The 12,445-nt window shown below is 39.4% G+C and overlaps 1 protein-coding gene across 4 annotated transcripts in view; it reads left to right on the top strand.

Annotated features, from left to right (window-relative positions):
- The window catches only part of FRY (FRY microtubule binding protein), a 267,764-nt gene that overhangs the window by 202,580 nt on the left and 52,739 nt on the right, over positions 1-12,445 (top strand). For all 4 annotated transcript variants that reach the window (XM_028837192.2, XM_028837194.2, XM_077974167.1 and 1 more), the window contains exons 42-47: positions 2,533-2,720; positions 4,042-4,136; positions 5,338-5,945; positions 7,190-7,287; positions 7,650-7,820; positions 11,968-12,108. In XM_028837192.2, coding sequence (XP_028693025.1) covers positions 2,533-2,720; positions 4,042-4,136; positions 5,338-5,945; positions 7,190-7,287; positions 7,650-7,820; positions 11,968-12,108 — 1,301 coding nt within the window. The remainder of the gene's footprint in view (positions 1-2,532; positions 2,721-4,041; positions 4,137-5,337; positions 5,946-7,189; positions 7,288-7,649; positions 7,821-11,967; positions 12,109-12,445) is intronic.

Genomic DNA, 12,445 nt, shown 5'->3' on the forward strand with positions numbered 1-12,445 from the left:
CTTACTAAAAAACAAAAGATACTGACAGACTGAAATGGGAGAGTCATTCCAGGAATAGACTTCCATTTCTAGTTTTCAGTTTCCCCTTTGGAATTTGTTTAAAATATTAAGACCTCAAAAGCCAATTAATCATTGAACACAGCCCAAAGGAAGAAATTTACTATTTGTATGTAAACCATTAATTAATCTAAAATCTTTGATTGAATGAAAATAATGAAAATGAGAAAATATATAAATGCCTTATACTGAATTCTTAGAGGGTACTTCAGGCTGCATAAAGTCTAGGTCTTTTTGCATCTCGATCAATTTTTACTGATTCTGATTTCCTTGTACATCCCCGCTTTTGGCCTGTTTTCTCTATACATGCACAATGTGTTCCTGGAAACACTTGTGTTAGTCAGGGCAGCATAGCTGCTGTAACAAACAGCCCCTAGGGCTCAGAGGCTTAACACAACAGAAGGTTATTCCTGGGTCCTGTAAAAGTTCAGTGCAGATGTTTGGCAGGTGGCCTTCCACTAGGTGCTTCAGGGACCCTCCAGCCTGAGGCTCTTCCACCCTCTAGGCTGAGGCTTCTGCTGGGCCCTCTGCATCCGGCCAGCAGGTGGAAGAAGAGAGAGTGAGAAGAGGATTCCTCAGGATGAGTTGATGCCCCAGTCTTAAATGGGGTATCCAGTGGGTTTTTTTCCACATTCCATGGGCCGGAACTCAGGCACCTGGGCACACCTAACTGCAAGGAAGACTGGGAAGTGTAGATTCACTGTGTGGCTGGAAAGAAAAAGAAACCTTTTCCTTTTCTCAAAGGACACTGTTGTGGTGAAGGTGGAGTCTGAAGTCCTACTAGTACAGTTCTAGCTGTCAGGTTCGTTGTGATTTAAACAAGCATTTGCCCATTTGAATCACATTTGTCATTTGCCAGGGTACCTAATCTCCACACATAAAATCACAAAATCATTTGCCAGGGTACCTAACCTCCACACGTAAAATAGGCTAAGTAAACAAACCTTTACTTTGATAAACAAATAAAGACATAAAAAGCTTTTTTGAAGCATCATTCATAAGATACGAACTGCCTGCATGGGTTTAATCCTATGTTTACTACCCTGAATGTGTCCGAAGTCAATTTTCCAGGGCCCTCTGTTTTCTCTGCAGGTACGTTTTCTTGTATAATCTATTTGTCCCTAGGGTCAAGTAGCCAAGCTGCAGCTAAGAACAATGACATTGAATTATCCCTTCTGGCCCACTTTCATGTAGCAGCCAAATGTGCTGCAGAACCTCTGTGTCATAGAGACAGCCATGGCCTCTGTTTTCTTTCTGTCCTTCTACCCTTGTAGTCTGCTTTTCTCCCTGCAGAGAGGCACGGCAAGTATAGAATTTAATGACCTGGAATTCAGTCATGAGCTTTATCTTACATTTTCATTCCCATCTGATCAAATGATTTTCTGACTACTGAGATTACCTTTGTACAATTGGAAAAACAAATATTCAGGTGAAAGTTTAAATTATGGCTGCCTTCTTCACAGTATCTGCACTTCAATATCTGCTTATCAATAAAGCAAAGACTTTGGCACAGACCTTAGTTGTGTTTTGAGTTGAATAGATCCACTAACAGCTTTCCTCTATTCTGAAATTTCCTCTACTCTAACAAACTTACAAAAAACGAGTATTCTATGCAAAAAAGTAGTACGGAAGAATAATATATGAAAATAGCAGAGTAATAAATAATAATACATTTGTGAACCTATGTTATGTTTCAGACATTGTACTAGGCACTTTGTAAGTTGTTTAATTTTCACAACAACTGTATGAGACAAGTTAAAGATAAGGAAACAAGTTCATGGAGAACAAATTCCTTTCCCAGAGTTAGAAAGCCCCTAATTCAATACCAGGACCATCTTGTTCCAAAGCCTTTTTCTACTACACTATACCTCCCTAAGATTTATTCAGAATTTGTTTCTATTTTAAAATGAGGTGGGTGCAGTGGCACACACCCGTAATCCCAGCGACTCAGTAGGCTGAGGCAGGAGGATTCCTTGAGCCCAGGAGTTCAAGACCAGCCTGGGCAACAAAGAAAGACCCTGTTTTAAAAAAAAAAAAAAAAAAGCTTGACGTGATGGCTCATGCCTATAATCCGAGCACTTTAGGAAGGCAAAGCAGGCGGATCACTTGAGCCCAGGAGTTCAAGACCAGCCTTGGCAACGTAGTGAGACCCCATCACTATAAAAAATACAGAAAACTATCCAGGCATGGTGGCACATGCCTATAGTCCCAGCTACTTGGGAGGCTGGGGTGGGAGGATCACTTGAGCCCAGGAGGTAGAGGCTGCATTGAGCTGTGATCATGCCACTGTGCTCCAGCCTGGGCAACAGAGTGAGACCCTATCTCAAAAAAAGAAAAAAAAATGGTTGACTTGTAAATAAGTACCACTACAAGGTAGCCCTGTGCTGTTAGCCTGTTTTAAACTTACAGGTAACTTTGATGCCTCAGAGAATGTGAAGTAGAGACCAACCCATTCTGTGACTCTTGTTGCCCTAGGCTTCCATCTGGAGCACCAGTTGAGTGAAGTTGCATTGCAGACAGCCCTCGCAAGCTCTTCAAGGCACTATGCTGGTCGGTCCTTCCAGATATTCCGGGCCCTCAAGCAACCTCTATCAGCACATGCCTTATCTGACCTTCTCTCAAGATTGGTGGAGGTGATCGGAGAACATGGAGATGAGATTCAGGTATGGAAGGAAAGACCACTGAGCTCATGAAGGATGAGCTCTCTTGTCTCGAGGAGGTGTAAACTTTTTTTGAGCCTTTCTTCTCTCAACAATTATTCCAGCCATCTGGACATGTACAATGTATTTTAGAGGTGGACTTTTATATTTACAAGAATTATTCCAAGGAGCCTTGTTCTAGAAATTCAGTGAATATTATCTCTTTTATATATGCCAACAACTGGAAATCCTCTGGTGGCTTCTTCCTTGTTTTTGTGGTTGGTTTTATTTGGCAGGCGGCCAGGAGATTATTTTGTATAGTTTGGGGTTTCTGGCTGCCAACCTAAGATGCAGTTATACAGTGTCCCTGCCCAGAGCAGGGACCTCCACTGTATCTGTGCAAAGCACTACCTCTCTCTGTATGGTTAGTCTCCAGTAGACTGAGAAGAGCTGAAGAAGGAATGGAGGGTGACTGCCACAAGGAGGCCCTCGAGGTAGAGCCCAGAGATTGGGCAGCGCTGAACAGGTTGAGAGCCGCTGGCGTTACAAGCTCTGTGGCTCTGGCCAAGTCCTTCTTTCCCTTCAGAAATATTCCTGGCTGGGCGGTGGCTCATGCCTATAATCCCAGCACTTTGGGAGGCCAAGGCGAGCAGATCCCTTGAGGCCAGGAGTTCAAGGTCAGGCTGGCCAACACGGTGAAACCCCATCTCCACTAAAAACACAAAAATTAGCTCGGCGTGGGGGCACACACCTATAATCCGAGCTACTCAGGAGGCTGAGGCAGGAGAATCACTTGAACCCAGGAGGCAGGGGTTGCAGTGAGCCCAATGGTACCATGGCACTCTAGCCTGGGCAATGGAAGTGAGACTCCATGTCAAAAAAAAAAGAAGGAAAAAAAGAAATGTTCCTGCATCTTAGGAAGCCTGCACACCTACAGACACTACCTGCTTCCTTCTTTCAGCCATTGGAGATGCTATTTAAAACACCACGGAGGCAGCTCTTCCTGTACCTCTCGTCTTGATCTGTGGCTTTCAAACATTGCCGCACTGCATTTCAGATGCCACCCTCCCCTCAGCAGAGGGTCACGCTTGCCCCCCTCGGTGCCGGATTTCAAATGAAAGTGATCTGTTGAGGCTCTTAGACATAGGGAAATAAATTTTTATGATTATCTGCTAACTCCTAAGCCATCTGAATTTCCTAAGTGGCCCTTAAAGCTCATGTTAGACTTCATAAATTAAAGCAGCAATAACATTATTGGAATAAAGTATACATTAATTAAATTTCTCTTCAGGAAGTTAACAATGGTTACAAGCAATACAAAATGCTATCTTTGCATGTTTGGCAGGGTTATGTAATGGAAGCGCTCCTTACCTTGGAGGCGGCTGTGGATAACTTGTCTGACTGCTTGAAGAACAGTGACCTCCTAACTGTATTGTCCCGGTGAGGATCAGCTTAATGATATTTTAACATCAAGTATACTGTACTGGAGTATTTGGGAGATGCTGGACTTTAGCCAAAGTGCAAAGAAAAAAATTTAGTTTTTGAAGTATATTTATGACCTGAAAAAGTATGTGTAATACTTTCTTAAGTTAAAAAAGAAGTCATAATACACACACACACACATACATACACACATGCATTATATAAGTATTTTTAAACATCAGGAAGATAGATACCAAGTGTTATCTCTACATGATAAAATATTAATAATTTTCCATGTATTTTTTGTCTGAGTATTTTTCCAAATTTATGTAATAATTATCCTATTTATTACATTGGTAAAGAAAAGCAAAAGCTAAACATTATTTTTAAGTAAATATATATAAAGCTTGTGAACAGTTTCCATGAAAACAGTTGGAATAAATGTTGACTTCACTCAAAGAAATTCCTACCTTAATATCTTTTTTTGTGCTCCTGCCAATGTTTAATAACTCATTTCAAATTATTTACGACTCTATATTCTGTTTGTGTAATTGAGCTCATCTTGCTTGAAATTGAGTCGGTAATGTTATCTTGTATCCCATTGGGCCTTGTTTCATTTTTAAGTTGAGCATTTTTTATGGATAATTTTGGTATGGTTACAAACATCACACATATTTATCTATATGAACATAAAGATTTATCTAAATCAGTAAAAATGTAGTAAGAATGTTGACAAAGAGTTTTACCTTTTCAGCATAGACTAAGGAATCATTTTTCATAAATTTTGGTAAGTACCAAAAAATTTCCTTTGACATGAACATTTACCAGCTTCTTTCTGGATAGCATAATTTCCATTTCTGTTCTCCTTATCAGTTAGTTAACAGAATATTGAAGCTTATACCTATCAGGTACATTTTATAATTACTCCTACCCAAATTGAAACAAAAAATAAATGAAATATCAGTAAACTTTAAGGCCAATTATTGATTTCTTTACATTTTTCAATAAGTAGCAGTCAGTATTGGGCTTTTTGTTTTGTTGATGAGGGTTCCCTTGTTTTGTTTTTTAAAGGTTTAAGGATAAGGAAAAATAAATGAATAGAAAGTGGCATTTCTAAATAATTATTTCCCTCCTGCAGTGTTTCTCAGTGGACTTGAAACAACTGGCTTTTCATGATACGTGTTGGCATCCTATTAAACTTATTTATTTTTATACCCAGTTCTTCCTCACCAGATTTAAGCTCCAGCAGTAAACTAACAGCAAGCAGAAAGAGCACAGGACAACTAAATGTGAACCCTGGAACCACCAGCGGCAACACTGCGACTGCAGAACGGAGCCGGCATCAACGAAGCTTCTCTGTGCCCAAAAAGTTTGGTGTCATTGACCGATCCTCTGACCCACCTCGAAGTGCCACACTGGACAGAATTCAGGCTTGTACCCAACAAGGCCTCTCCTCAAAAACCAGAAGCTCATCCTCCTTGAAGGACAGTCTCACGGACCCATCCCACATAAACCATCCCACCAACCTGCTGGCCACCATCTTCTGGGTCACAGTGGCCTTGATGGAGTCTGATTTTGAGTTTGAATACTTAATGGCCTTAAGGCTGTTGAGCAGACTACTGGCACATATGCCCCTCGATAAGGCTGAGAACCGAGAAAAGCTTGAGAAACTCCAGGCCCAGCTCAAGTGGGCCGACTTCTCCGGGCTGCAGCAGCTGCTGCTGAAAGGATTCACATCCCTCACCACCACAGACCTGACCCTGCAGCTCTTCAGTCTGCTGACACCAGTGTCCAAAATATCCATGGTGGATGCATCCCATGCTATTGGTAAAGCCAGCCTCGTTCACCCTGTCCCACTCAATTCTGATGGTGGTTGTGTTTGTCATTTGGTACAATAAGATGATATGAACTTACTGCTTTTAACAATTCTGCTACAAAATGGTTCCTTGAGAGTAGTTTATTTTTTCTTTTAAAATTCTATATAATGTAAATCTCAATGATCTGTATTATAGAAAATATTTTTAAGGCAATAGCATAAAAGGGGCCAAAATTATTTATAAGATATTAGCAGTTCCTTTATGCTTTCCAGATCAAACTGCAGGTGCTGTTAGTTTATTCCATTGCTCTTGTACAGGAAAAAAAAATTTTTTTCTTAACTCCTAAATCTTTTATTTTTTCTTTGCTTTTCTGCTCTTCTTGGAAATTCTCTTGGTTTCCTCTTGTTTTGAATTAACCCAAATCAACAAACCAGATTGATTATTTATTTATGTATGTATTTATTTATTTATTTACTTTGAGATGGAGTCTCGCTCTATCGCCGGGCTGGAGTTCAGTGACGCAATCTTGGCTCACTGCAACCTCTGTCTCCCAGGTTCAAGCAATTCTCCTGCCTCCGCCTCCCGAGTAGCTGGGATTACAGGTGTACACCACCACGCCCAGCTAATTTTTGTTTTTTTAGTAGAGACAGGGTTTCACCAATGTCAGCCAGGATGGTCTTGATATCTTGACCTTGTGAGCTGCCCGCCTCGGCCTCCCAAAGTCCTTGGATTACGGGCGTGAGCCACCATACCTGGCCAACAAACCAGATTTTTAATGCCATGGCATGTGACCCAGAATTCATTTCACGAAGCTAGAGCTTAACACAGAGGAACTAAGTCATTCCTTATTTTAAAGAGTCTTTTCAATTACATGACTAAGACTTAAATTGGTTGGCCTATGTCCTCTCACACCAGTTTTTCTTAAAATATGTTTTTTGATAAAAATTTCAAACGAGTACTTCAGCTCAGTTCAATCTGTGCCAAAAAAATCTGGGCCAGCCATCCTTATTCACAAAACTCCAGTGCAGGATAATCACTGCATCTTAAAACCACAGATTTACTTCAGTGTCATCTTTGTAACTGGTGCCATTGTGGTTGTGCATTTTTCATAGATTTTGTGTTAGATCATGTTTAAGCTGATTCAAAAACTGCTTTTGCATCATCTCCGTATAAAAGTCTATAACATGCCTTCCCACTGTTAACAGCTAAAATATACCATATTCAACTATCTCCATTGTATCTTCTCCAATCCAGGGTTTCCACTGAATGTCTTGTGTCTCCTGCCCCAGCTGATTCAGCATTTTGAAAATCCCAATCAGTTCTGTAAGGATGTAGCCGAAAGGATTGCTCAGGTACGAGTTACAGTTCCATACTCAGGCAGATCCATAGAGCCCTTCAGGAAGCCCCAATGTCAGACAAATTACAAGGCCCAGAGAAGGCAGTGGTTTTCTCAAAAACTGGAAATAATAACTAATATCACAGTAATGGACATATAGGGGTGACTGATGCAAATTATCTTGCTTGCTTTCATTCTTGAGAAAGCAGGTGAAAAGAATTTGTGAAAATTATATTAGCCAAGCTAAGTACTTCCTGTAATTACCAAAAAAGTGCATCAATCTACTTTCCAGACTGCCAGAGATTGTAGTAAAATGGCTAACATTTCTTCCTATTCATTGGGCTGTTTTATTCTTAATTGATTTTCTTATTTTAAAAGGTTTGTTTAGAAGAGAAGAACCCCAAACTTTCAAATCTTGCACATGTCATGACTCTTTATAAAACGCACAGCTACACAAGGGACTGCGCCACGTGGGTCAATGTGGTCTGTCGATACCTTCATGAAGCATACGCTGACATTACCTTGAATATGGTTACCTACCTGGCAGAGGTAAGCTTTTTTTTTTTTGAGACAGGGTCTCATTATGTTGCCCAGGCTGATCTCAACTCTTGGGCTCAAGCAGTCCTCCTGCCTTCGTCTCCCAGAGTGCTAGGATTACAGGCGTGGGCCACCATTCCCTGCCAGAGGTAAGCTTTGAAATAAAAGATAAAATCTATTATAGCTTCCATGGGTAAATTATTTGCATAGAATTCATAATACACTCAGTATACTCTTAACTTCCATATAGCATGTGCGTATTAAATATTATAATACATGCTAATGGAATCATTTTAAACTCTCACAACGGCACAGTGATGATTAGATACTATCATACAGATCTGAGACTCAGCCAGGTTAAATAATTTTTCACAGTTTAAAGCAGCAGAGTCAGCCTTTAAACCTAGATATAGCTGCCTCCAAAGCTTAAACTCCTTCTGTTTATAATGGTAATACTGTCAGTAGATGGCAGAGATCAGAAAATTTTATCCTAATTACTCTGGATGTTTAAATCTTATTTAAGGAGTTACCTTGTGGCCTGATACGTTTAATGGTTGTTTGATGTAATTATCAAAGCACACATTCTGAAATAAACTTTATTCTCACCTTTTATGTTTGTTTTTAAAACTGGAATGGTGCTTTGTCATCATACCAGTGTGTTTCTAGTATATTCATTACAAACCCTACACTGACTTCTGTGTACGTTGGTGCTAGAAATGCATAGAATATTGGTGGGCAAGAGATGAAATGTATTCCATTTAGCATCTTCAGTCCCCAAGAAGTTTATCACACCAGGTCATGAAATCTGTAAGGCAAATGGCTGGTAATAGCTACCTTGTTTTAGCATTTTCAGTGTTGCTTTTTCTTCTGTGATATGCATTCATAGCTATCACTAGCACCTTTCAGAAGGACAGTCTACCCTAGTTTTTCTTTTATTTTTATCATCAATCCAGATGCCAGATAGGTTAAAAGTCAGCCATTTTCTCAAAGGCTCCACAAGCCTGAAAGCATCTACCTAGCAGAGGAGAGATGTCCCATCCATCAACATTTATAGTTGATCCTGCGGGATTTTGACTTGCAATACAGATCAGCGATGTGTGAACTGTGTTCAGACTGTCAGCGGCCCAGGATTCACTTGCTCTTTCCACACCCACATCTCTGACATTTTAAGGAACCTCTCATAAGTACCACCCTGCTGGTTTTAATAGTCACCTGGTCATACCTGTCCCTGCAAGAGTTAACTAAGCAAGCACACACACACCTTAGCACAGAAGTAGTACTGAGAGAACTGATTTATTCTGCTTACAAAGGCAGACCTTGCCTCCTTTAAAAGAAGGTGAAGTGTATACAGCAAGGAGGTAATGTTTGTTTGGCTCACTAACCATAAGAAGTTTCACAAATGCAAATTGTATGTAGCATGTACATACAAGGGAATATCATTCAGGAAGAAATTCTGATGCGTGCTTCCACGTGGGTGAATCTTGAAGACAGTATGCTAAGTGAAAAAGGCCAGAGGACAAAAGGACAAATATGACATGATTCTGCTTATATGAGGTACAGAGATTAAGCACGTTTATAAAGAAATTGTAGAATAGTGGTTACCAGGAACTGGGGGCAGTTAGTAATGGAGAATTATTGTTTTGTGGGTACAGAATTTCAGTTTGGGATGATGAACAAGTTCTGGAGGTAGACAGTGGTGATGGTTGCATAATAATGCAAATGTACTTGAGAAAACAGATGGAAAGAATTTGTGAAAATTATATTAGCCAAGCTAAGTACTTCTGTAACAACCAAAAAGTGTATCAGTGTACTCTGGCAGTCTGGAAAGTAGATTGATACACTTTCTAAAAAATGGTTAAAAAGGTTAATTGTATGTTATGTGTATTTTACTACCCATAAAAAAATGGGTTATCTAATTTGTTCTATTCAGCCCTTATCACAAAATTATCACCAAAAAATGTATTACGAACTTCACCAAGGTCCCACTATATATAATATAAATTAACTTCTGTTTCAATTACACGTTCTTTCAGATCTTGGCCATGCACATACATATAATTTTGTGTCACTGTGGTATTCCCTGGAACCTGCTCTGCTCACTTGTTATTAACTTTGCGTGTATATTTCTATGTGTTGGGGTAGCTCACAGAGTGCTGCTTTGAATAACTCTGGAAGTCTATCAGGTTAAGGTAACACAGTTTGTGTAACCATCTCCCTTTTGTTGCTAATGTTCATAATTTTTTCCATTACAAACGGTCCTGTTATGTAGACTTTTATCAAATGATATTTGAAATTTGATCAAATAATAATAGATGTTATCAAAATCATTTTATCACATAATATCAAATGACTCTACATTTCCTGAAGTCGAATTATTCAGTCCTGTGGCATGGATTGTGGGTATGTTATTTAGTTCTTCAACGTATTCAAGAAGTTGGTCTTCATAAAGATCCCCCCATTTGTAATACTATAAACAATATATAAATATTCTTGTTTTCCTGTATCCCCACTAAATTTTGTCATTCCATGTATTCGTTTTTTAATTTAATACTTTTTATTAATAATTTTGAATTATTTTATGTATTTTCTTTCTAGTAAAGATATTCATTTTTCCACATTATAGATTTACATAATTATTTCCTCATGTTTTTTGTTTTGTTTTGTCTTGTTTTGAGACAGAGTCTTGCTCTTGTCACTGAGGCTGGAATGCAGCCGTGTAACATTGGCTCACTGCAACTTCCGTTTCCTGGGTTCACGCAATTCTCCTGCCTTACCCTCCCAAGTAGCTGGGATTACAGGCACCCACCACTACACTCAGCTAATTTTTGTATTTTTAGTAGAGACTGGATTTCACCATGTTGGTCAGGCTGGTCTTGAACTCCTCACCTCAGGTGATCCACCCACCCCAGCCTCCCAAAATGCTGGGATTACAGGCGTGAGCCACCATGCCCAGCTCTTTCCTCATGTTTTAACCACTCTGTAAATATTGTGGAATTTCAACATTTAGTTGGATCATCTCTATCAACTTTTTATGTGTAAACTTTTATCATGATGTCTGTCACATATATTTTTTTCCTTATTTTGCTTTCCTTTTGGACAATATAATTGATTTTTTATGATTATAAAAGCAGTATATGTTCATAACAGAAAATTTGGAAGATGCAGGAAAGTTTTAAAAAGAAAAGAAAAATTACTCAAAATTATAGAGAAACAATACTAACATTTTTAAATTTCTTTCCAATGTTATTTCTATATAACACACACATTCATGTCAATATTGGCATCATCTATTAAAAAGACAATTGTGTATCCTTCATTTCCCACTTAATATTATCTGATATCCTCCACTGTCTTTAAAAATGTCATTCTGTTAACTGCATGATGTTTCATTATACAGTTTGCTGTTAACTTATAGATCCATTTCCCTAGTGTTCAATACTTGAATTGCTTACAAAGCTTTCTTGTTTTGTGTATGTTTTTTGCCATTATAAATAATGCTGTGGTAAAATCTTATACATAAATCTTAACATCTATCTCTGGTTTGAAAAACATTCCTAAAAGTATAATTACTGTGTCAAAAGATTGTGGACCTCTTCATTGCTCTTGATCTCATTTGCCAATCTATCCAATTTACATTGCCACTGATACGTAAGAATACCCGTTTCTTTATCTCTCTATCAATACTGAGTGTTATCAATTTCTAATCTTTGCCAGTTTGATAACTGACAGATTTCATCTTTTGTTTGAATTTGTAATTTTTGATCATTGGTGTCTGATGCTTTCCTTTTGAGGTGTTTTTTAATATTTCATCACATGAATTTTATACTTACGTATTCACACCTCCACACATGATATAGTCTATTTTGATAATATCTTCAGTTCTTCATAGTTAGGATTTTATTTCCTCTCCTAAGGAAACGTGCAATCAAGCCAGGCGTGGTGGCGCTTGCCTAATTTCCCAGATACTTGGGAGCTGAGGCAAGAGGATCTCTTGAGGCCAGGAGTTTGAGACTAGCCTGGGCAACATAGCAAGACCCTGTCTCCTAAAAAAATAAAAATTAAAAAGGAAAGGTGCAATCCTAAATACGTTGGAAAACACGGGTCCTTCCATACGGAGATCTGGTGTGTGACTGACTCCAACTGCACTTTGCCCCCACAGCTGCTGGAGAAAGGCCTCCCTAGCGTGCAGCAGCCCCTGCTCCAGGTGATCTACAGTCTGCTCAGCTACATGGACCTTTCTGTTGTTCCTGTCAAACAGTTCAACGTGGAAGTTCTAAAGACAATTGAAAAATATGTGCAAGTGAGTACTTGGATAACTTCACTAAGCAACCAGTCATTCCAAAAAGACGGAGGCTTTTCCCATAGCTTGGCTGCAAAACCGTCCGGGTACCAGGCCACTCATTCATTCCTTGACATCCATGACGCAGCCAGGGCAGTTAAGAGTGGGAGCTGGCCACACCCTGAGTAGTATTCTGAAGAGAATGAGAGCACAAGACCCCCGCACATGCCGGTGCCTTCAAAAGGCACATTTCCACCTCTTGGGGCCAGAGGCTGAGTACTGAAAGCACACGCCCGACTTGGAGGGGAGCGGCAGAATCTTGGTTTTTACATCCCGTTTCAGAGAAGGAGAGGGGACA

Source organism: Macaca mulatta, chromosome 17, assembly GCF_049350105.2.
Source record: "Macaca mulatta isolate MMU2019108-1 chromosome 17, T2T-MMU8v2.0, whole genome shotgun sequence".
NCBI lineage: Eukaryota > Metazoa > Chordata > Mammalia > Primates > Cercopithecidae > Macaca > Macaca mulatta.